The 24,335-nt window shown below is 40.5% G+C and overlaps 3 protein-coding genes across 3 annotated transcripts; 1 reads left to right on the plus strand and 2 right to left on the minus strand.

Annotated features, from left to right (window-relative positions):
* Positions 1-891: 891 nt before the first annotated feature.
* Positions 892-13,632, minus strand: slc7a9 (solute carrier family 7 member 9). The gene is made up of 16 exons (XM_046383262.1): positions 13,442-13,632; positions 12,312-12,423; positions 11,061-11,238; positions 9,819-9,944; positions 8,740-8,887; positions 7,394-7,636; positions 5,697-5,822; positions 5,488-5,587; positions 4,057-4,101; positions 3,637-3,760; positions 3,165-3,268; positions 2,842-2,938; positions 2,455-2,604; positions 1,954-2,128; positions 1,721-1,805; positions 892-1,507 (listed from the first exon to the last, which is right to left on the minus strand). Exons 3-15 carry the CDS (start codon positions 11,076-11,078, stop codon positions 1,744-1,746), a joined length of 1,518 nt encoding a protein of 505 aa, XP_046239218.1. The 5' UTR covers positions 11,079-11,238; positions 12,312-12,423; positions 13,442-13,632; the 3' UTR covers positions 892-1,507; positions 1,721-1,743.
* A 391-nt stretch (positions 13,633-14,023) lies between these two features.
* Positions 14,024-18,040, plus strand: nudt19 (nudix (nucleoside diphosphate linked moiety X)-type motif 19). The gene is made up of 3 exons (XM_046383248.1): positions 14,024-14,974; positions 15,878-16,082; positions 16,731-18,040. The coding sequence occupies exons 1-3, from the start codon at positions 14,204-14,206 to the stop codon at positions 16,931-16,933; spliced, it is 1,179 nt and encodes a 392-aa protein (XP_046239204.1). The 5' UTR covers positions 14,024-14,203; the 3' UTR covers positions 16,934-18,040.
* A 3,121-nt stretch (positions 18,041-21,161) lies between these two features.
* On the minus strand, positions 21,162-23,857 carry si:ch73-167i17.6 (regulator of G-protein signaling 9-binding protein). Its single transcript, XM_046383274.1, has one exon. It carries the CDS (start codon positions 23,068-23,070, stop codon positions 22,327-22,329), a length of 744 nt encoding a protein of 247 aa, XP_046239230.1. The 5' UTR covers positions 23,071-23,857; the 3' UTR covers positions 21,162-22,326.
* Positions 23,858-24,335: the final 478 nt, after the last annotated feature.

Genomic DNA, 24,335 nt, shown 5'->3' on the forward strand with positions numbered 1-24,335 from the left:
AAGTTAAAATGGGCAGATATTATCTGCAGATGTGGTTTGGACACCATGAAGCTATGTAATCATTCATGATTCGGGCAAATCATGATCACACGGCTCTACAACAATCCATACAAGCAGAGATCAAAGTATGACTCTGAATATTATTAAAGTAACAGAAGATCTAAGCGTAGAGATATCCTCAGTTGGAAAAACCGTGACCGAGGTAGCCTTCTAGCATGGGATGTTGGTATGTTGGGTTAAATAATTCAGTACTTAACTGCAACTAGGCAATTATAAGAAGAAGATAGAAGATAAATTTGTTAATTCAATAGGTTTTCTGGATAAGTACAGCTTAGTGCTGTCTATGTATCAATGAAATGAAACATCATGCAGTTTGATATTGTGGACCAAATGAAACAAATAAATTAAAACTTAATGGAGCCCTGTTTGTAATATAGTAATACTGCCCATATAAACATGTGATAATGACAGCACAGACCTCACTGTGTCTTTGTTCCATTTCACAGTGCTGTACTGACATCTGGTGGACTACAGTCTTTTCCTTAAAAAATAAATCTTCTTCTTTAAGGATCACACAGACAGCAAATCTATGAACTATGATGCTAGTTAAACCACAGTTTTTAATGATGTTTAAGGTACAGTCTGTTCAAATGTACACAAATTGCTAGCTCCACCAAAACAAAAAATTGCAACCTTTTATTGCTGTGACACTGTCAGCTAAAGCTATGTCTACATTACTGATGCTGTAAAACCCATGTTGAACAAAAGTATTGAAATAAATTATGAATATATTTTCCTGTTTAAATAATAAACATACATATCAATTTATATACTGTATATCCCACTGTACTGTTAAAGCACCAGTCAGATCAGGAAGACACAACAGGGACATTTTCTGAAATCACAAAATGTTTATTTCTCATGTTCACTGTACACTCAACAAGACTGATTTCATTTAAAAACCACAAGCAAACACAATGCATTCCTATTCCAGTATATTCCAGTGTGAAAGACAGGAGGGAGAGTGTTAACAAACATTGTGTAAACATCATTAAATCAAATCTGATGTTTCAGTTTACAATCTCATGAGCAACATGAATCAACTTGTATCCACATCTTGTTGCATGATCTTCCTTTGTATCATTTTCCACAACCCATTTCCCTTTGCTTAAGTGCAGGTTCATGCATGTCTAAATACTCCAGTAGCTTTACATCACCTAATTTTTGTCACAGTAAATTAACAACAGGAAGAAATGTTTAACATGATTGCATAATGCTTCTTATGACTGCTGGTTATATTCTTTAAAAAAAAAAAAAAGAATGAAAGAATGAAAAACATGTATCTGAAAGGAGTAATTTGCAAAATATGGCCAAAATTTTAAAGGTAGATCCTTTGCTGTGGTCCTCTTTTCCTGTAAGTACCATCAGTGGTCAAGTTATTGGACCGCAACCACAGTTCAGCTCATCTGGGCTCTGCAGCAGCCTCCTAGTGAGCACAGCTGGACACCTAAAAGACAGATAATTTCATTTTACCCTTTGCTTGTGCACACGTTTATGAGCAAAGTGCAGCCGTCTTTTACTTTTGTCATCCAGCTATTCAACAGAGGTGGTCTCTAATGTTTGGCTTAAACACAGAAACAGACACTGGACACAAAATTTCTAGCCCAGTGTTTACAAGACCAAGGTTTTACATGTTTCACAACAAGCAGCATGGACTGACCTGGTTGTCAGCTCTGTCCCCTCTCATTCAATTTTCTCTGGGGGAACCACCTCCATTAGCAGCTGGAGATGCATGGTGATGGGTGCTACATGGAGGGCAAAGTTTACATTAAAGCTGTTTGAGTTGCTTTAACATGAGGTCCGCGTGTCAACACAACACTGTATGTCATTCATTTGCTTTCTATCTTTTGAAGTCATATCCTTATTTTTAGTAAAAATCCAGGGTAAACTTACTCATTAGTTTGTGTGCCCACTTGATCTTTCGGTAGATTAAAGGATAGTAGAGGATAAGTCCACTGAAGATGAAGATGGTACAGTAGAGATACTCCATTCCTGGCTTATCAATGATGGGAGCCAGAACTAAGTAGCAGGACACCAGGACCAATATGCCTGCTATGATAATTGGTACCTTCAAGTAGCAAATCACATTTACACATTTAGTATTTATTTGTTCTTCTGCCCTGTAATCACAACCCCAACTGAATTCCCTGAAAGTATGCATTGTTGTCTTATAGTTGCAGAGTTATTTTAAATGTAGGTACATTTCCCTCAAAACAAAATATAGCCTTTTCTGAGACAAGAATCTGTCATTGTTGCTGTAGTTTGAATGTGTGTAAAGATGCAGATTGCAGCTTACAATTAACAAGGCATCAGACTGGATAAAAACCAACCGCCAAAACAATGAGGAAGCTGCTCCAAAAGACAAATGTAAACTCTTCTGTCAGAAAGTCTCACCTTTACTGGTCTATGGAGCTCCTTCCTGGTGAAACGCATGACTATGACAGCCAGCATAGTCAGACCATAAAACACCCACTGAGCAAAACTGAACCAGTTAATGAGGGTGTTGATGTCTGCTGGCATAATGTAGCAAATAGCCAAAAGACCCTAAAAGAGAGAGACCAAACACTGAAATGTCTGATTTTGAATTGAAAGTACTGATCTGAACTTACATGTGACACTGATGAGACTTTGTATATACATTTTAAGTTCATGTACCCTACTTTTCAGGAGTTTTAAATTGTCAGTTGTACACAACATACAGTTAATGCATGCAAAAGATTAAACATTAAAAAGGCCAAACTGAAAAGTGCACAAAGGAACTCATTAGATAGGCAGACTCACATTGAATATAAGAGCAGGAGATGGAGTGTAGCGCCTCAAACTAATATAGGATAAGACTTTTATCATGTGACCCTCTCTAGCAGACACATAGGCCAGTCTGTGAGAAAAAAAAAAGATGTTTGTTGAGTATTCATCTTCAACAGTACTTTGAGTTTTTTCCACCTCTAACACAGATCACTTTTCTCACTTTCACTTGTAAACAGTGTTTATTTGTGCCCTTATTCTCAAACACAAGCACACCACACAGATTTACACATGCTTACATAAAAATGTATTCTCTAACTTTTGTGCTGCATATTTAATCCGACAGTTATCTCTTTTACCTGCCAGCCGTGAAGCAGCTTCCATTTGCAGAGCCGAATGTGGAAAGGACCACAAAGAGAGGAACAATCCATGACAGAGGGTAAAGGACTCTATCTCCAAAAGTCTAAGGAGGCAAACAAATACTTCAGAAAAATGTAAGGTAATGAATACTCAAGCCTGTAAAAACACATCACACAGTCTATGTGCTTTTAAACCTACACACAATATATAGACAAAAGTGCTGAGACACACGTCTTCATTATTATTATTGAATTCAGGTGTGGTACAGGGCTGTTTTTTAGGCGTTGGGCCCTTACTTCCAGTGAAAGGAAATTTTGGATAATGCTATGCTTCCAACTTTGTGGCAGCAGCTTGGAGAAGGCCCTTTTCACTCCAGAGTGAATGTCTGTATCCTAAAAAAACATTTCCAACTAATTTCAAAACTCTATGGTTCTCAACTTCTCTACAACCAAGGACGCTTTCTACACTTACCACAGCAACAGCTGGAGACAACAGCAGTTCATTGGGGGTTATAACAGTGAAGTAGGCAACATTGACCAACACATAGCACACGGATACCAAAGGGATCCCAATAAGAATGGCCAGTGGCAAGTTCCTGAGATTAAATGAGACAAAACATTACATACATTGTATATTGTACACATTTTACCAGAATACATGCTCTGCTTCCTTTAGCTGATATAACTCGCCTGTTTGAAGACCTTAAAAAGTAAAACTCTCTTATTTAATCATACCTTAAAAAGCAAAGCTCTCTTATTTAATCAGTGTACCTGTATGAACTTGAGTGCAAGTGTACATAGCAGCAGTAGAAAGTACACTCTGTATTTTCTACTGCTGCTCTGTACACTTTGTATAAGGACCTTTTAAAAATCACAGCAGGGTTTGTCTTACCTGGATGGGTCCTTCAGCTCTTCTGTGATGAAATTCAGTTGATTCCTAAGAAAACAATGGAATGAGAAAACAAAAAATGTGTCCTCTCTGAAGGCAGCAAACTGCCTGAGATTAAGAAATCTTTAATCACAAGCATTTGTCCTGTAAACAATCTAAAAGCTTGATCACACTCCTCTGCAGACATCCACACTGACATCTGCATGGACTTGATTGGTCTTTCAGGCAGACTTATTTTTCCCGGCAGTGCTATGTAAGAGAACACTGCAATCCCTCCCCCGTAGCATCTTTGATGTCAGTGACATGGTATTTTGTTGTTTTACATGAGATTTCAGTCTCTTTTCTGTATAACTGGTCTCATTGATCCAAAGGACTATAACCTGACATAGCGCTACCTGCTGTGATCGCAAGCGTGGCACAAATATAAAAGTTTATTGGTCACATGAGGCCACCTTTCCAGGTGCTTTCAGAAAAAAATGATTGTAAGGAATGTACCCTTCCAAACTGACCCTACACATCATAAGGAAAGGCACTCAGTCAGACCACAATGTTCTGCCACACTCTGGCACCAGGAGGAGATGGAGTGAAAGCAACTGAGATCTCCAAACTGATCACGTCACAACTGACACAAGCATTGCTGTCCAGAATGAGATATGTAGACAGAACCCACTAATGACAATTCAGAAGAGAATCCAGCTCAAAATGACTGGTAATCACTTATCTATGAGCATTTTTATTCATTCAATGGACCCAGGTTTTGTAGGTGTTTTTAAACTCCACATAAAATGATAACTGCATTAACAAATTCAAATTCTTCAACAAGTGGCTTTTTTTTGTTTGTTTGTTTGTTTTGTTTTTTTTTGTTTTTTTCTTTTTCTTTTTATAAACCTGTCTGGCTGTTGTTACATATGGTATTATGCCTGCAAATGTTTTACAATAAAACCCTGTTAAGAAATGAAGGATGTATGTCAAATGAAACACTAGAGGACTTTGAATTTGAATCAGCTGCAGAAAGTATTCAGTTTGTATAACAGTATAATGCAGTAACTAACAGGGCAAAAGGCAAATCAAAATGAGGCTTTGTAGTAAAATATGACTAATGATATGGAGCTTATTATACAGAGTGATCTATGGAGAAATGCTTCTAATACAAAACTGAATCATATAAAGGCCTGGTACCTTTTGCAGCTCAATGGACAACTGGGAAAGTTGCTGCCCCCTACTGGTCCCTACTGCACTGCTACAACATTTTATATAGTCTTATGAATGAGTAGTTGAAAAGGTGAGTAAGGTCTGAGTGTTTCTCATAAAGCCAGTACAGTGACAAAAAGTCAATTATAACATTTGACAAAGTACTTGTTAATGCATTGCCTTAGAGATGAGTTTGGCTAACCCTTTCCATCCTGCAAAGGGAAATTAAGTGTTAATTGTTACCATCCATCATAAGCCCAAAGTCCATTATAAAATGCAAGTCCGATTGCTCCAAAAGACGATGATGCACCCTCAAATGAATTTGAAAAATTCTCCGTTTTTCCTGGACACAAACACACAACAATATATTAATAAATATTAATCACAGTTATTATCAATTTCATCAGAAAAAAAAAATGAAAGCAGGATTGTATATGTGCCAGTAAGTCTACCTTGTGCCAACATCGCGATGCCAGCTCCCACTATAATAAGAATGATGAGAAGTTTGGCTGCAGCGAAGAAATTCTGCACATAGCTTGCCAGTCTGACACTCAGACAGTTGACGGTGATGATCAACACTGAGGAGACAAAAGAAATGTAATAATATACAACATGGTACACCAGCAACCCCAGCAGAACATTGCCCAAAGCATCTGCTGGCTTGCTTTCTTCCCATAGTGCACCCTGGTACCATGTCTTCCCCAGGTAAGTGATACACACACACACCTGGTCATCCACACAATGTAAAAGAAAATGTGATTCATCAGACCAGACCTCCTTCTTCCATTGCTCTGTGATCCAGTCCCGATGCTCACATACCCATTGTAAGTGCTTTTCATGGGGGACTCAGGTCAGCACCCTGGGCACCCTGTCTAGGCAGTCCCATACCCATATCAGAAATTCTCTTAAGAGTTTGTGGATTGTTTGTTAAAACTGACAATAGAGAAGATGACCTCATCATTTATCAGGGTTTGTCAACCCCTCCTTCTTTCTGCTATGGCTGAAAATAATGTTAATGTCAGGACCCATCAATATCTTTCACTGTTTCTCTTTGTTCTTTTCTGTTTCATCATCCCTGGTGTTTTGATTTTGTCCTCTGTTCTGTCAGTGTTGTTCTCCTGTTGAGTGTCTAAAGGTGAGCATAGCAATCTACTCTCTCTTTTCCACGTACTCCCCTGTGCAACTGTACCTGGTTACCTGCAATCGATTCCACCCCAAACCTCCAGGGTAAGAAGACCGATTCATTCACTCCATCTCCACCAGATTGTTGCAATAACTGTGATGGTATAATTCTCCAGGCCAGCACTCATCTTAGATAACTTTCCATATTTGCAACCCCATGCTAATTTAGATCTCCCTGTACTTCAGGTCCATGTCCAGCTCACCTTGTGCTCACCCTGGATCCTCACCTTGCCTGGATTCCCCCCTCATCCCAGTGTCCTTGTGATTCATCAGATCACCCGCCCAGTAGTCCTTGTGGAAAATACCAGCCTTCCTGTAATCCTTACGAGACTTTCCACCTGCCCTTGTCTTCACTCACCTGCCATGCCAATGTTTCTCTGGACTTCCTAGATAATGTCCTCTACCTCTGAGTTGTTTTTGAGTGTGTTGAGTCCATTCAACATTTTGTGTATTCTGACTAACAGCTAATGAGAGTGATGAAGGTGAACCAAGCCACATTACAGGTCATAAAGCCACAGTAAAAACTGAACTGAACTGAGGAGACAAATGTTATTAGGTCTTGCTGGGCTCCAGTACTTTTCCACTCCCTTCCTGAAGATGTTGTAAATAGCATTCTTTTCTAAACAACTGTCAGTGAAGCCACTGTTTCTACCAAACTGCTTGTCTTGAATGTTCAACTTTGGAGTTCCATTTTTTGTAACATTAACATATGTTCTCCCAGTTTATCACTAAAAATGATTCATTTTATAGCACAGGTGGGCATTTGATCCACTGCTACTGTGAAATATTTAGTAGCAGCTTTAATGATTACTTCTGCTCTGTTGACTTGAAAAGAAAACAACCCAGAGACAACCCCAGTTTTAATGTAGGATACGTGATCAATAATTTCCACTATGGCTACCAGTAGGCCCTGTGTGTAATCTACTTCTCTTAACCATTAACTAACAAATCTTAAAGTAAAACTTACATATAGCTGCTGCTGCCAGACACTTCTTAACAACTTCAGGGGGAGCACAGCCAGGGTAGAAAGGAGTGGAGGCATATTCTGCAAAGCTCAGGGTGATGATGGCAAGGGAGGAGGGCTTCAGCACCATGACAGTGGTCCAGGAGTAAAGGTATGGCAAAATGGAGCCAAAAGCCTCCATTAAATATGAATACTCTGCTCCTGATTTAGTGATCATGGTGCCAAGCTCTGCATAGCACAGTGCTCCTGTTTAGCCATACATACAAACACATACACAGAGACGGAGAGAAGAGCAGAGATGGGAAAAGACATTAATAACTTTCCCCAAAGGCAAAATGAGTCACGTTTTCAATGTTAAATCCATGTTAAGAACTTTATCCTTAGACATAATTTTGCAACCAACTGATAGACCATGTCACTGAAGGTAAGTTATGGTGAAAATTTATGTAAAATAACATTTATTATTTATATAAAGAGGAAGTAAAGGGAAATAAAATAATAGGTGTCAGAATAGTGTTGTACTTGGCCCAGTTAGTGTGACTAGAAATACTTGTTATAATGTTTTATAGTTTATAATCATTTAAAATTCTGATATTTATTTACATAGAAGTCATGCAAGATACTGCTGGTAAACATTAACATTTATCACCTTCAGGACAAAGTCCTTCATATGCACACCAAACACAACACAATAAACTCAGAATTTTTTGTGGATCTAGCCTTTATACACAACATCTGTAGCACGTCGGCTCATGCAGAGGGGCCATCTCATTTGCTGTCAATATCTGGGTTTTTGGTTATTGTGATACAACTTAAAGTTTATCTTCTCAAAGTCTTAAAACCTGCATTATAACGTCAAGATTTTCTTTAAATTATCATCAATGCAACAAAAAATTCTGGATTCTGGATGGAGCCCTATAGATAAAGGAAGAATTTAGGAGAATCTCCACCACAAGCCTTAAATCTACTTTTACTGCATCTGCTATGTCTCAGCCAGTGGGAGAATTCAAGATTGTGAATGAGGCACATCAGGGTATGCATCTTGTCCAGCTCAAAAACCTTTGTCAGCTGTCTAGTCTCTATGACAATATCAGTCTTGCTTTCTCTGTGCAAATAAAAACATACTAACCAATGTTGATTCTTGCAGATTTTTAAAAGGAATGGGTCCAAGTTCAGAAGTGTGGGGTGGCTTTCTAACCACTGATTAAAATGACCGGGTATTGCATCTGTGCCGCAAACTTTCACCCAGTGTTTTTAGTGTGCATTAACCATAAACACTGCAAAAATGAATGTCATCATAAGACCAGTAGCTATTTTTGAGTCTCTGTTGCATTGTGTAAAGTTCTCACCCATAGTGGCTAATACTCCACAGGCAGTCCAAACGAGGAGGCAGGGTCCCACAGCACCAGAGTACAGCAGAACAGCTTTTGGAGAAATGAAGATGCCTGAGCCAATCATCGTCCCCACAATCAGACAGACGCCACTGAACAGACCAATCTGAAAAATGGTAAGAGTGTTCCTTCAGTGCTCACATTTGAACTGTCTTGAATGCTATCTTCAGTGAAATTCAGCCAGAAATGTCTGAGAGGAAACTTTCTTTGCATGGTGTGTTCTGATTTATCTAGCATTAAAACAGTTTGGGATTTACATTGTGATGAAGTGCTCAAATGATGTACTCCTGCTTAATGAGGTGGAGTGCCATCCAAAGGCAAGTGAAAATTTCAAGAACTCCCATGAAATTTGGTATACATGTCCATTGTGCCTTTAGGATGTATCCTAATGACTTTGCCAGCCCAGTGAATTTTTATGCAGCATTACCAGTACATCAAAGCTACACAGCTGTAGAGTAATTGTCTTGTTTTATCAAATGAAAACTTAATGACCAATATCTTGTGAAAATTGCCCATTTTTACACTGAAAAAGAGAATTGTTGGACCAACTTAAATGAATTACTTCAATTGGTAACAAGCAATTGAACTGAGTTTATCCAACTTAATTTTAATAAATTATATTAACTCATTAAATCCAGATTTATCCCCCACAAGCTGCACAGATATGTCAGGGATTTCATCAAGATGGACTCCTTTTTATTTCATGTCAACTAACCGGATATGCTGCCATTTACGTTTCTTTAGAAGAGCAAGGGAAACTTGGTAATACTAATGCTTAATTGTTTAGAACAATTGTCATAATCTTAATTTCTCCAGTGAAACCCTTTCCCCCTAAACTCACTTTGGGGCTTAGGGAGCTTAGGAGGCCTGGACAGCAATACTGAGTGCATCACTGTGAAGTTAATATGTAGAGACGGTTGTTGTGGAACTGCCTGGTACTTTGTTCCAGCCCCCATTGCTTTAAAAGGTACAGACAATTGGGTCCTACGGTGTGAACATCTAATGTGACTTGTTCTCAGGAACACACACATACTCACATCTTTTTGAAGCACAGTAGCCTTAACAGGTTTCTTGTCTTTAGTCTGAAAGTCCACATTGCGGCCAGTGGAGCCATTCTGAGACTCCTTCCTGTTCTTGATGCTGTCTTCATCCATTTCAGTCTGCTGTTGCACAACACAAATGCATCCGCAAATTTTATTGCAGTTATATGAACCATTTTAAGAGTTGTCTAACTTATTCTTTTATGTATTGATCCAAGGTCATCATCGAATACACGAGGCATGATAAGGTTTACAGTATCTCACTATCAGTAGCACAAAACTGCCATCTAGCCAAACAATGAGACTCACACAAGCCAAACAACTCAGTGAAAATCCAGCCAAAACTAAATGCACAGTTAATCGTCTTATTTTACTGACTGTATTACTGTAAAAGGTCATGATCTGGATCTACTGCACAGATTTTGACTTTGAGTTTGACTGTGCACAGTGTTTCTTTAGCTTTCTTTAGACGATGATACAGAAGAACAGAGGTTCTGAGTGACAAATCTAGCCACATCAAATGACCTCTTACAGCACTGTTAAGTGGATCACCTGAAAAAAATAGTGACAGGTTTAGTCTTCTGGAGAAACTTCATCTACTGAAAAGCAGCTAAACTTCTGCTTTCTGGTTCAGGGGAGATTTTCACTTTGCTTTAAGAGGACCACCATAAATTCCAAGAGGTCATGCACTTCGTATAAACCATTGTTTATGTGGATAGTTACTGCAAATTTCAGTCAAGATATCCTGGGGAAGGGGAGTATCAAGAAATTTCTGTGCTATCTTCAAACTAAAAAAATGCAGACAAGTGGTGTATTGTAAGAACACAATGGCTGAAAATGGTTTTGTAAAAGTGACAGATTAGTTTTTTGTCACACCAATGATCAGTTTCAAATGTAACAGCCTCCATACTCATTTTATCATGTCATTTATGAAATAACTTATGTGAACAAACATATACATTTCAACTTCACAGCTCTGTTCTAAGTGGCAATTTTCAAATACACGTATATTGTAAATTGTAAACTTTAAGTAATCCTAACAAGATTACAATATATTAATACGCTCAGTGCGTGTGATAATGGTTGATTCTGAAGTGTTGTGCAACAAGCATATAGGTGTGTAACAAAGAGGTCTTTTTCACTAAATACTTTTTCAGTCAGGTTACTTAATAACCTGACTGTGACTTTGTTAACTGGCTACCTGAGACATGACAATAAATAAATAAATGTTTCACTTACACGTGATGAAAATCCCATCAGTGGTGCTCCATGAACCGTCAATGTTGGTATTTGTGTAGTGATGATAAGCCAAGTTTAATAAAGAAGCCAGAAGTGTCTGATGCAAATGTAAACCTGGGGGTCCCAGCAGCTGAGTATATCCCTCCGGTGGGAGGGTCCCACATCTGATTGGATAATCCTGGACAAAAGGGAGGTGGGTAAAGACAGGAGAACAGAGTATGTCTGACATAGGCAATAAGAAACCTCTTGACTTTATTGTTTTATTATTGACTGTGATTGAGGCACTTCATCCGTTGCTCAGGTAATAGTTTAGTGATCCCAGAAAGATAATCCAAGGGTCCACACAGGTAGATGAGACTGACCCAATATGAGTTCATGAGTTTTTTAAAATAAGTTTTTATTTTTTACCCTGTCAACACTTAGGGAATGTTAGATTTTCAACGGATAACTCCGTACCACTTTCTGTTCTCTGAGTTTCCTAGCCCAGCTTCCTTCACAATGCCTCTTTGATAAGGATACATGACACCCCTGCATGTGTGTGTGCTCCCATTTACATTCCATTTTTGCTCTGCCCCTCCTCCTCCTCTCCTCTCTTCAGTTTATACTGTTTTTGTTCTACTCTCTGTTTTCTGACACAATTGTTTTTACCAATGCATCATCATGTTTTATTAAACTCTTCACTCATCACTTCTGTACAAAAGTCAAACTTCTGCTTTTTTTAACCAAAGCATCCTGCTTGTACATGCATGTGTGAGTTATAGCTGCAGACTGCAGAAAGTGTCTAAGCTAAATATGAGAAGAGTTTGTCCACATGGTTGGACAAAAAGAAGAGAAGGTAAAACAAAATGTAACCATTTGTGTATTATTTTCTATATCACATGTTAACATGCATGATTTTGAGGACAAACTATGATGAATATGCAAGGTATGCTTTGTGTTGAACTCGTCAACATTTAAATATCAAATGTGGAAATAGCTTAAATAATTCAGCTTTGATGAATGTATAGAATTTGATATTCTCGGTGATAAACAGTAAAAGGTTTGCGCATGACATTATTTATAATGCTGCAAATGTAACTACATATTTAACTGGACCAAAAGTACATTTTTGTCAGCAGTTGTGTTAGGATTCAATTTCTGTGTAAATGCACATAATCTCAAAGACTAACTACATTAGTAGTAGTTCATAGTCCACAATCTAGTGAAAAACAAGTTTTATTGTCTAATCCAATATTGATTTGTAACACTGACCTTCTCCCTTGGCTGAAGCTCTTGCTGTAATACAGAGGACTTGTTTTTATGAAGCCTGTAAGAGAATCTGAACAGTTGCCGCAGACAGACAGCCTCTCTTGCTCTTGGTAATCTGCTAACACAAGTACACATTGGCATATGCACTCAGTAACCCGAGGACAAGAATTTATGAAAATTAACAAAGTGCACGTTTCAGACACATTCACTGGGGCTTAGGATCTGGCTAAGTGTATTTACAGCCACACATTCAGTCTTGGTGAGCCAGAGAGGAAGAAAATGGTCTCTAGAAATGAGAAAATAACCTGTTAGAAAGCAAGAATGAATCATAAGCTGTATTTATTTATTTTGCATTGTGATATTCCAGTTTAACAGATTTGTAGACTCCTGAGACTGAGTACACTGTGTGTAAAACATCATCAGATCCTTTTAGCACAGAGACAAGTTGCCATCATTGAAACAGTCGGAAATGTTGATGTTAATGTTAATGGTAATGTTAATTAAAATATAGCCTACTGTACAAAATGAGACAAATCAAATGATTTAAAGGACACCATATTGATTTTGCAATGTGATGATGGCAAAAAGATAAATGCTAAATACAGAATTAAAAATGCATCTGGTCATTAATAATACATTTTTGCCATGTTTGGTTCAATCCCTGCAGTAGATTGTAGATTACTGAGCTACATCAAAAGCAGTAGTGAAATTAAAAGATAATACTTTGATTAAAAAAGAAGCAAATATGTGCAGTTAAATGCTGAGCTGTGTGCAGTGATATCAAATGACATCGAGACGTTTACAAGCAGTTTACAGAAGAAAAGAATCAAATAAAACCATAAAGCGTTTTAATGATCAGTGTTAGTATCTGCTCTGTTTACCCTCTTAGCTGTTGAGATATCTGGATTTTCTCATCCATCCGACATGAGTGCACACAAGGACGAAGTTTGATTTCAGAGGTGGAGGGACACAAGTATTTTTAATAAAGCTCTAATCAGTAAAACTAATACACTTTACAAGATTATTGAGAGCTTTGTAAATGATGAGGAGGATCTTGAAGTGAATATGCTGCTTTATTGGAGCCAGTGAAGGTGTTGCAGGATGGGTGTAACGCATTTCTTTGAGTAACTTACACTTTCACTCTTATGTCCACTTTTCTTTTTTTTAGACATCATGGCTTCGCCTAATTAACAAACACACATACACACATGGACATCGTTAACGTAAATGAAACCTCTGATATTACAATCCTTCTAGGTGGCGTGACCCAGACCAGGCAGAACAAACGCCCAATTTACAGTAGCAGATTAACATGGACTCCTGACCGCAGTCCGGTGTGCATGCAAGGTGGAGTGACAGGACAGCGGGCAAGGCCAATCACACGAGAGACGGCAGAGCCAATCGAGGAGCTTGTGGGCGGTCTAAACTATGGGAAACTGGCTTCAGCTTGAGCGGCCGTTTTCCGTTTGGTCCTAGTGCTTGACGCGTCTCTATTTACTATAGCCTGACATTGTTTTTGGACGGTGAAAAAGTGCAGGGGACCAAAACTATGTATATAATTCCATAAAAAACGGTCTTTTGAAAAAGTGCATTGGACATGTGTCTGTGCCCCCCCCCCCAAATTACGTCCGTGGGTGCACACTAAAACAAGGATTTAATTTTGAACAATTTGTGGACAAATTTTAAGAAATGCATGTAGGCTATGCGGTGTATCCCCACAGCGCTGGGGTCATTCAGCCTGTAGGTGGCGATAGCAGCTCGTGGCGGCTGTGCTCGTGTCCCCACGTCACTTCCACCAAAACAAATGAGGCCAGACAGTCGGACTGACTAACCAAGGACTGTAGCTTAGTAGTAGCATTGAGTGAAAAGTAAGAAAACACGGTCGTGCTTTCAGGATGAACACCTCCCTGAAGCACTGGAAGGAGGCGGCCACTCTTATTTTAGCCGCGGGCCACAGACTGGGAACGGACAGTTTATCATCAAGGACAGCGCTGCCAGCCGCTCCACGCTCACCTCTGGACAGCAACAGCAATGGACGGTCACACCTGCCGCACAAGTCCTGCTTTGATTACGACGTTTTAATGCTCAAACGTAGCAGTAAAAGTGGATTCATGCCCAATGCTTATGTGTTTCCCGGCGGTATGGTGGACTCCTCGGACTTTTCAAGTGACTGGCTGGACATTTTCAAATCTTTCAGGAACTTTCCCAGTTTTGGCTTGAGAAGTGTTAAACAGCCGGCGGACACCAGACCTCCAATCTTCGCCACAGACCGATTAAAATTGGGCTCTCCTATCCCAGGGGAGGTCGCCTTCCGGATCTGCGCCTTGAGGGAGACATTTGAGGAGTCTGGAGTGCTCCTGGTTGTCTCTAAATCGGAGGAGAAGAGGTGTTCCTCTGATCAAGTCCTGCATAACAAAGCAAACGAGCTGTGCAGTAATGAACTGACCAAGTGGAGGGCTCTGGTAAACCAGAACCCGTCCAACTTCATCAGGATGTGCAGAGAGTTGGAGGTGTTGCCAAACATCTGGGCTCTTCACGAGTGGGGCAACTGGCTGACTCCCGCAGGCCCATACGGAGGGACGAGGTTTGACACAGCTTTCTTCATCTGCTGCCTGCAGGAGATCCCACACACGCTTCAAGATGAAAAGGAAATAGTGCGCTTTCAGGTGATATGCAATTCTTCATACCGCACTTTCAAAAAATATCATAGGTTAGCAAGTGCACTGCCAAAAAGATGGAATCATTAGCGCTGAATTAATCAACACAACCATTCTGATGTTCTATTAATCAATATATTTTTAAATCAAAGGGATCTGTATGAAGATTTTTTTAATGTTATGTGTTTATTAAAGATAAAAGGAGGGGCCACGTCTGTATTAAGTTGTACAAAAAATTCTCTAATGTTTGGCTAAAATGATTAATATAATTTCACATTAAAATCCTGGCAATGGCAGAAAATGGCACCTATTACTTCACTATTATAAAACAGTCCAGTTTATATAGTGTAATATGTAGTGTGTGTGTGTGTTCATTTCCAGAGTTATAAAATAGATAATCAATTTCCACAATTTCTTAGTTTTGCCTTCATGATCATGAAATAACAATGTATTGCAAGCTATGGTTTTGCCATTACTCAAGCACCTTAAATGCTCCTATTAACCATTAGATTTTTGGTGTAACAATGATCTCAAATGTAGGTGGCAAGGTTCCTTTATGGCCTACAGAAACAGTTACGTGAGTTAATCTTTCCAGCACTTTGATGGGCATGAACACTGTCCTGTTTCAATGATCAACATAGGCATTGAGCAGCTGCTTTGAAAATTATGGTTCGGTGACTGTGAAAACAGAGATCCAAGTCTGTGTACATAACTTAGATAACAAATCACTGTGGTTTTCCCTTTTAGTAAATTAGACAAAATTAAACTTGTTGTTACAGCAGTAGCTCTGGCTTGTGTCTTCTGCACAACAAACGCCATAGACACTGCAGTATTTAGAGGCATTTTATGAACCAAGCTAAAGGAACAAAACACACCAGTACACTAAGCACTATCTGTCTCTGTGTGTCTCAGTGGTCCACACCCGCGGAGGTCCTGCAGAGCTACTGGGCACGGAAGATGTGGATCGCCCCTCCACAGTTCTATGAGCTGAGCCGAATGTGCCGCTTCCCTTTGCTGAGGGACCTCCACAACTTCTCCAGCCAACGTGCCACGGAGGGCTGCGAACAGTGGCTGCCCGTCATCAAAAAAGATGAGCACCCCATATCGCTGCTGCCAGGTGCTGATCGTCTGCCTCATCCAATCCACATCCCAATGCCGAAAGCAACGATGAATTGATCCTGTTGACATATATTGCTTGTCTAGTCAAAGCCCAATATATCATTACTCCTCTGTGCCACAGAGATCCATTGTCATCCAAAAACACTGGCCCTTCACTGCAATAAACATGGGTTTTGTATTATTTTGAATTAGTCTTACATACTCCACCTTGAATCAGTAAATACTGTCTGTGGCACTGAACGAGTCACTGAAAATAGTCCCCAACATGCAAATCAGTTGGAAGAAATAGGCTTAGGGCCGAGGACATAGGAAAGTGCTGGAAAAAACATAACCAGTGTTTTATTGGTTTTGGCCTTTTCTTTGCATCTTTTCTTTTGGGGATTTGTTGAAAGTAATAAAATACAATGAATGGATTCTAACTGCTGCTGCTGCTATTATTTAGCTGTTGGGAAGAAGCTGTGGTTGCTGTTGCTGGTTGTTACAGTTGACACAACACTGCTCCACAGATGACAGGACATCTGCTTCTCAACCATTTATCAGATTGCCAGTGTTAATCATTTGCTTACTTATGAGCATGATATCAGTGATTAATGTTTATGTTATAATGACAATCTCTATTTGCTGGTTCTTCTTGCTTTCTTTTCAGGTGACAAACTGTACCCGTTGGACACGTCAGGAGAGGCTCAGGGGGACTCTCAGCTGGAGGATTCTCGCCATTCTGGACTGCACCGCATGTTGCTCTTAGATTCATACACTATAAATCTACAGATCACTATCACGCCCAAGTATAGTCATCTGCTCCCTGTTGTAGGGCAAGCCTTTCCACATGACTCAAACAGTCAGCCTTGACTTGTCCCAAGTCGGCAAGCATTCTGACTTGTCAGGAAAAGCACAAGTGTTATTGATAGCGTGAACTGTAGCTTCCGGGAGACCTTGGTGGCCTTGTGACTACTAGCAGGGCCTGTTGGTGGACTACTTTAACTCATGAGCCTTTCTCTCTGCTGTTCTGTTCGCTGTCTCATTTTTTTCACCAGCGTGTAACATTTTTTTAGAGGGTATTGGGCATGTAAAATAAAGCAACACATACAAGCTTACTAAGGGTCAGCAAACTTGCTGTTTTTTTAGTTTGTGCCCGTGACTGCTTTGTCATGCTGTCTGGAAAGCACTGTTGTTTTACTCCAAGGTTAAGTAAAAATTAATGGCCCAAAATAGCCAATAAGCTATATGATAACATCTTTTGTTTTTGACTGTAAAGATCATCATTGCAGAGACCTTAGTGGAGATCTTAGTATGCGGAGATCTTGTGTGTCATCAGAGTGTGACATTGAGCCAACATGTACAACACCAGGACCATGAAAGTGAGGCAGGTAAATGGAATTCAGCCATCATTAATATTAGAATGTCCGCCTTTGATTTTCTGACTGTGACATGTCAAAATATCTTCAGTGGAACAGGGATAGGTGTTTCATTGTAAATGACAAACCTAGATTTGTTATCTTTGTAGGAAACCTGGTCTTCCTCTGACTGTATTAATAAGTGTTAGGGTTTCCTTGTGTTCTTCCATCGGACTGTCACAATCATTGTCCTCAGGTCTAGAGAGGTCTATCCCGACAAATTTGTAGTTAAGAAAAATTAAGCGATTTCTGATGGCCTTCTTGTACACAGGACATCCAGATGCTCATTTTATTTGCAGCACACTCTAAGTGAGGAGGCCACGGTTCAGAAGTAGTTTGTGTGGGTGTGTTTGTGTGTGTTGTGAAGGTCCCCCTCAGGAGTGCATATGTCAGTGGTGGAAGCACTGCAGGGCTTCCATCCTTTCTCCTTTGGGTGCCTTCCCTGCTCGCAGCAGTGTCCTTCATGGCAAACTGATACCTCATAAGAAATAATCTCTGTTTGTACCCGGTGTCTGACATTTATGAATTCATGCATTATTAAACAGTTCTACTTATTCATGAATAATTTGATCTTTTCAGTGATGCTGTCTCAAACTGATTTGCTGATTTGTGCTTTTGATGGTTTGTGAGCACATGGAAAACAGGCAGAAGTTCAGTGGGGTGCTTGACTAATTTTCTGATTTTCTCATGTTCTGAAAAGACAAATCATATAAAGTAACTGAGCAGATGCAGTCGCAGTATCTGCGCCGCAGTATCTCGCTTTGGCCCCAATATAGTTCAGTAGTGCTCATAAACAGGTATCAGTTATTATCTAGGCTTCTGTTTACATTTTTAAAACAATCTAGCTGATATGTTGCACAGGGAACCAGTCAGTGTTGATCTACAAGTGTTGAAACATTTTATAACTAAAATTTCATGTTCTTTTAAAACAGCACAATACATTTTCAAGACCTAACAAAATAAAACTGATAACATAGAGAACATCATCTGGCTATAATTCATCATGTTTTTGCATTTAGATGTGTCAGACCAGCGGACTGCTGTGATGAGCAAAATTATCAGTAAAAGAGTTAAATAAACCACAACAGAAAGATACAGAAATATGCATGTGGAAAGACAGAGGAAGAAAGGAAAAGATCTGTATATACTGATTTTGGATTTGTCTGTCTCTAGATCAAAACCAAAATTTTTGTTTATTATCAAAATCACCCAGACCTGTTTGAAGTGTTCTCTTCTAACACGAAAAGGCACACTAGAACAGGTAAGCACCGCAGCATGGGGACAGATGCTGAGGTTTTGTCCCCTGTTCAGCACTGTCCTCACACCACACATCGCCTCCTGCTTCAGAGTCCTGTGTGTGTGGGATGTCGGTGGCAGAAAGGGCCTCAGTTGAAATAACACTGCTCAACCTTCTGTGCTGTTTGCGTTGGAGAGTCCGTTGAGGGTTTCTATGACAACCCACAGCCTTGGAAACCCACCATCTTCATCCAGATGAGGCGATGATGCATTGGTCTGTCTCTGCCAAGTGTGTTGCTCGCCTCTTCGTGAAACCAGTCTGCGTAGTTTATTTGTTTCCAAGCAACGGAGTTGAGCAAATGAGAGCCTCTGTCGTGCATCAAGTTAAAATAAAATGCCTCCAAACAGCTGTGGAGAAAGTGGATTTACTCACCTGTGATGGGTCAATCTTTATATCAAATGAAGCACATGCTCTAAAACTTTGATGCTGTGGCTATTTTGAGAAGCAGGTTGCATAACAGAGATTGCAGCAAAATCGTTTTAACATGCCTGAAATGGCCTTACAGTTGCATCAAAGGAGACTTTGGCATGAATAGTCCTCCTCCTGAAACGTGAGGGACAAATTTTAAAGTGCTGTGTTTCTCTCCCTTCCTCTCCTCCTCTCCATGTTTAATTAATCGCCTTCGTATTTTTGGATTTCCGGATGACAATGCAAGCGTCTTATCAATTTCAAGAGGTTTATGACTCACGTTAGCTGAACTTAATGCCTCTGTGAGATGACAACAAGAATAAACAAGATGTCAGAGAGCCTGCTATGTGAATTGGGTGCAAGTGTAGCATGTCACTTATTTTCACGCATCAAAGTCCTGCCAAAAAAATACTCTCAGCTTGGTGGTCTCAGTGCATTTAGAGTTGAGTTATCTTGCATCTCAGATTTTTCCTTCTATTAATGTTTCTCCACAGGTTTTTAATCTCGAGAGGCCCAGAACACAAAGACAATATCAAAAAGCATTTAATGATTGCTGTTTTTATGCGCAACTTAAGTATTATACACACTATTATAGCGCACTACGCCATTTTTTTTTATTGTATACCCCAAGAAAAATGGTACTTTTGTTGTAAATCCATTACTCCCACAAGCAGCCAGGCCCCTCCTTGAAGAGGAAAGGAGCTGTTAATTAACTTTGATCCTTTGAAATTATTGAATACTACCACAGCCTGGAACAAAGACTGAATGGTTTTTAAAATCAAGGGGTCTATTTGCCCTATACAGTTATTGGAGAACCACTTGAAGGATGGGGAGTGGATCATTAGGGTCACATTAGAGCTCATGTGATGCGTAACTGCTGAGCTCTAAGCAATAGCAACAGAATTTTCAATAGAATTCACATTGGAGCAGTGATTCAACAAGTAAGGATTGCTTTGTTTTCCAGTAACCGCACTGTGGATGATAGCAGACATGGTTGTATTGGTAGCATTTTTAATTCGACACTTACGTTGTGTTTAATAGTATTTGTCAGGAGCACTTTGTCTTTTTGATTTACTGTGTTCTCTCAATCTAACTTTCACATTTTCACCTCTAAATATTTCCCTACAGTATCATCCCTACATCTGCCTTCTAATTCAGCCCATTAAAGACCTTGTAAACAGTGATGCAGTGTGGGTTTTTTTTGTCAACAAACGCCCTTATAACAATATAACACAAGCTGTCTAATATATGAAGAAAGTAACAGTATTATTTAACTGTTGAATCATCATCTCAATTCCACTTTTCAAAATTCAAATACCCACGGAGAGAGAGAAATAATACAGTTTTATGGAAGAAATTAAGTGTTGAACTTCAAACATCCTCATTTATTTTTGACCCAATAATTTAATAGATTAATAATTTGACTTTTTCCACCCGTAATGTTTTAAGTATGAGTTTTACTGTCTGATTGCTGTCGAAAGAAACCAAAAAAGGTTCTCAAAATTGACAGTAAGTGAAAGGAGGGTTGCAGTGAAATAAAGTGAACCTTTCTCAAGGTTGAATATGGTCTTTTAACACAGTATTGTATCATTTCCTACTTTTGCTTTTTACTTTATAAAATCATATGAGGTTTGCTAAATTAAGCAGAAATGCAGTCAGACTTGAGTATTTCTCTGCTAAGACTTTAACTTTATGATTTATGATGTAATTTTTTTTTTTTGAACCCAAACTGTTCTGTATGAGCTCTTATGAAGAGTTCCTGCACAGTCTGGAACAACTGTTCCACCACACACCCACCCACCCCTTCATTAGCTAGCAGCCATGAAGAGGCTTTGGTTCTGGCAGCCATCAGCCTTCGCTCCACTCCAGGAATACCTTCAAAGACTCTTACAACTAAAACCATTAGGGAGTTAAAGCATCTGGTCTCCTTTCCATTTTAAAACGGACTTTTAACACCAAGGTGCTTATGTGTGAGATAATAATCCTGCTCTTAAAATACATCATTGCAAACTGGACTCATCAAAAACCATTAGCTTTAACTCAAAGCCTCACACAGAAATGTGGCATTCAATTTTCATACACTGATCCGTGTGTTAAGAACTGCCCGTAAAACTCCCGGGAGGCATTTCTGCAATCTGCAAGCACATTTTCAAGTATGTTTCAAGATTTTATTATAATAAATATACTTATGTATGTACATTATCTGATGCAGCGGTCTGCACGTACAAACCCCTCTATTCATGTGTTGCATTATATACATTCAACACTGTTTGCAAGAAAAACCCTGATCAGAAAACAGGCTTACAGTGAACTGGTGCATTATCAAGACTGTGGACAGTCTCTTAGGTCCCAAGGCTCTCATGAAGCACATTGTGATTCGATGCAATGAAGCAATGATGCAGACCTACTACAATCTGGTTGTACATATGTTATAATGCATTAAAACTGTGCAAACGGGAGTGAGGAACAGTGCAGGTTTTGATCACTTCCACACTGTTGTGATGTGAGGAGTTCAGCTGTAATACTGGCCCTATTAGTTTGCATTCAACATGAGCGACACTACTTTTCTGACTAGATGGTCCCCTACTGGCTTGAGCACATCTGACTTTGCTGGACTGGAATTCATAAACTGAAAGCATCAATCAGCAGAACATCACAGGGAATACTTAACAGTAGGCTACATTTACGCTTGAGCTTTTCCACTAATCCACTTGGATTACGTGTTGTTTGAATCATCCTGATGGCCAGACACTGTCACGTAATTTCATGACTCTTTTTCCATATTTATATCTTCTTCCAAAAACACGACAACAACTTCGTCCGTCAAAATAGGCTACTTAACCTTAAATTGTTGTTCGATGTCCAGTCCCTCCGACACACACGCGCGCACACACACACTCTCACACACACACACACACACAGTGTTCTACATTTTATCTAGTGCAACTCCCTCAACTCCACCGAATACATTCACAAATCCGAGAAATATTAATAACTTCGTGTGTCCGCAACATTGTGCCCCTCGTAGCCACAAAAAAAGCTCTTTCTCGCTTTCTTGTGCAGCTGCTGGCTCTGGACCACGGCGGCGCTCCCGTGGGCAGCCTGGCAGAGGGTCCATCGGGGTGGGCTGTTGGTTAGACAGTTCAGGACATGTTGATGACCAAATATCCCAGAACCACAGCGACAGTGATGATGACGAAGAAGACGAGCACAGCGCAGATGGAGGCGAAGCCAGCATCCCTGTTGCCTCCTCCTCCTTCTTCCTCTTTGGGCTCCTCTTCGCAGATGGAGATGACACCCACGGAGGAATTTCCTACACTCATGTTGGATTTGAGCTCCGCGCCCGCCTCTTGCTTCGCCTCCACGGCCCAAGGCGCCACCTGCACCTTCATCTCCATTTCCTCCATCATCTGACTCACCTGGGAGATCTCGGACTGCAGTTCCCGGAGGTCTGCCGTGTCGATGTTGCTGTCCGCCTCGTACTTCATGTTCTGCACGCTCATGGCCCGGGCCGCCACGGTGGTGGTGCTGCCGGTCATCCCCGTCTGGATGAGGTGTCTGGTCGGCACCTTGAGGGGGAAATCCTGCCCTATTTCCAGGGACCTTTTCATGTCCACCTCCAGGAGCTCCATGCTGCTCGAGAACAACACCCATAAGCGCTCGTACTCGGTCCGGTCCTCTTTACTGATGCTCTTGTCTTTGAGCAGAGCGGTCAGTTTAGTCCTATTGGCGACGGCCAGCTCCTGGGCCTTTTTGCGGGTCTTCTTCAGCTCCTCTCGCAGGTTCTGCGAGTCCGAGGTGCTTCCCAGGGCGATGACCAGATGCCTGTAGCAAGCGGTCACTTTGTTCAAAGCGTCCAGCATTGTTTTGCACTCCTCTTTTCCCATGACTGAATGAATAAATAATCTATATCCTCGCCAAGAATATGAAATAACAAAGGAACGAAGCTTGGAGAGAAATGGCGAGCTGCTGGTGACGGTGCTTCAGCCACTGTCCTTATTTTCCACGGCAGCACACCTCCAGCTCTACAAATCCCCTCAGCGCACTCGTCAGAGCAAATTCCTCTCTATCCATGCTCCTTCCTTCCTGCAAGCAGGCACAGAGAGCGGCTTAGAAATTAATGCGCCGGTAAATGGCTTTAAACTACCTTTGCTCTTCCCCACTCAGGATCAAACGGCGCCGGAGCACCCCTGTCGCTGGGCGCGGATGCTGAACGGCTGTAAAAACAATCAAACCTCCCCCTTTTTATAAGACTGAGATCCGGATTCAGCTACAGGTGTCATTCACCCGCCTGGCTGTCGTCTGCGGCGCGTTTCCAGTTAGCAGCAAATTAAGTCCGTTAATGTTCAAAGATGACGCGGGGATGGGAATATGGAGCCAAAGGAGCCACTTGTGTTTTGTTTTGCTTTTTTAATCTCTAGGGGGGAGCTGTCCACTTCTGCACCAAGTCGATGATGTTTAAATAGGCCTACCAGTAAGCGCCTTCTGTGGTCACATGTGCGCACTGAACAGAGTCATGCAGGCAGAGAAACAATGCAGCTCCGCCTCCATTGGTTTGTTCACACAGGCGTCCGGCTTAAATGCAACCTGTCATTGGCTGCTGTGGTCCTGATGTGGGCAGGGCTGTGATTATCCATCAGCGGGGATGTCAAATCACAAAGGCCTAACCTATCTGCCACTCTTGGTCATTTGTCATCAGGATCCCTGCATATGATGTCAGATACATCTCCAGAGACAAGGGATGATGACTGACAAGATATTGAGCAGAGTTTATGTTTATCCTTAAACTGAGGAACAGGACTGACAGAGCAATGGTGTACAAAGTTTTCATTTGAACTACTCTTTACCTGCTTATTGAAGATGTATCACATTTCCAGATAAAATGGATATTAACTGTGTCAAGTTTATGCAGTCCACATATCCACTTGTTCTCTACTTGTTTGCATAGCTGCATGCCTTGAAGTCAATTTAAAAAACACACACACACACCTGCAAGCACACAGCTGTCAGTTCTTGCATACAGTGTTGCTTGGATAATGTGTTGTTTACCGAGATGGCTCCTGCTGTGTTGAGAGGTGAGAGGCAGATAAAGCTGCGTGGTGTTTGCTTGGTTTGCTCTTTTTGCATTATTGAAGCGGATGGCGCCTAATGA

The sequence above is a fragment of the Scatophagus argus genome, chromosome 1, assembly GCF_020382885.2.
Source record: "Scatophagus argus isolate fScaArg1 chromosome 1, fScaArg1.pri, whole genome shotgun sequence".
NCBI lineage: Eukaryota > Metazoa > Chordata > Actinopteri > Scatophagidae > Scatophagus > Scatophagus argus.

Coding starts and splice junctions, on each gene's coding strand:
- si:ch73-167i17.6 (XM_046383274.1), bottom strand. CDS start 23,070: ATGGGAAAAGAGGAGTGCAAAACAATGCTGGACGCTTTGAACAAAGTG.
- slc7a9 (XM_046383262.1), bottom strand. Junction 4,102..5,487: donor CTTTGGGCTTATGATGGATG/GTAACAATTAAC, acceptor TTGTTTTCTTAG/GAATCAACTGAATTTCATCA. Junction 1,806..1,953: donor GTGGGCACACAAACTAATGA/GTAAGTTTACCC, acceptor CCCTCCATGTAG/CACCCATCACCATGCATCTC.
- nudt19 (XM_046383248.1), top strand. CDS start 14,204: ATGAACACCTCCCTGAAGCACTGGAAGGAGGCGGCCACTCTTATTTTA. Junction 14,975..15,877: donor AGGAAATAGTGCGCTTTCAG/GTGATATGCAAT, acceptor TGTGTGTCTCAG/TGGTCCACACCCGCGGAGGT. Junction 16,083..16,730: donor CCCCATATCGCTGCTGCCAG/GTGCTGATCGTC, acceptor CTTTCTTTTCAG/GTGACAAACTGTACCCGTTG.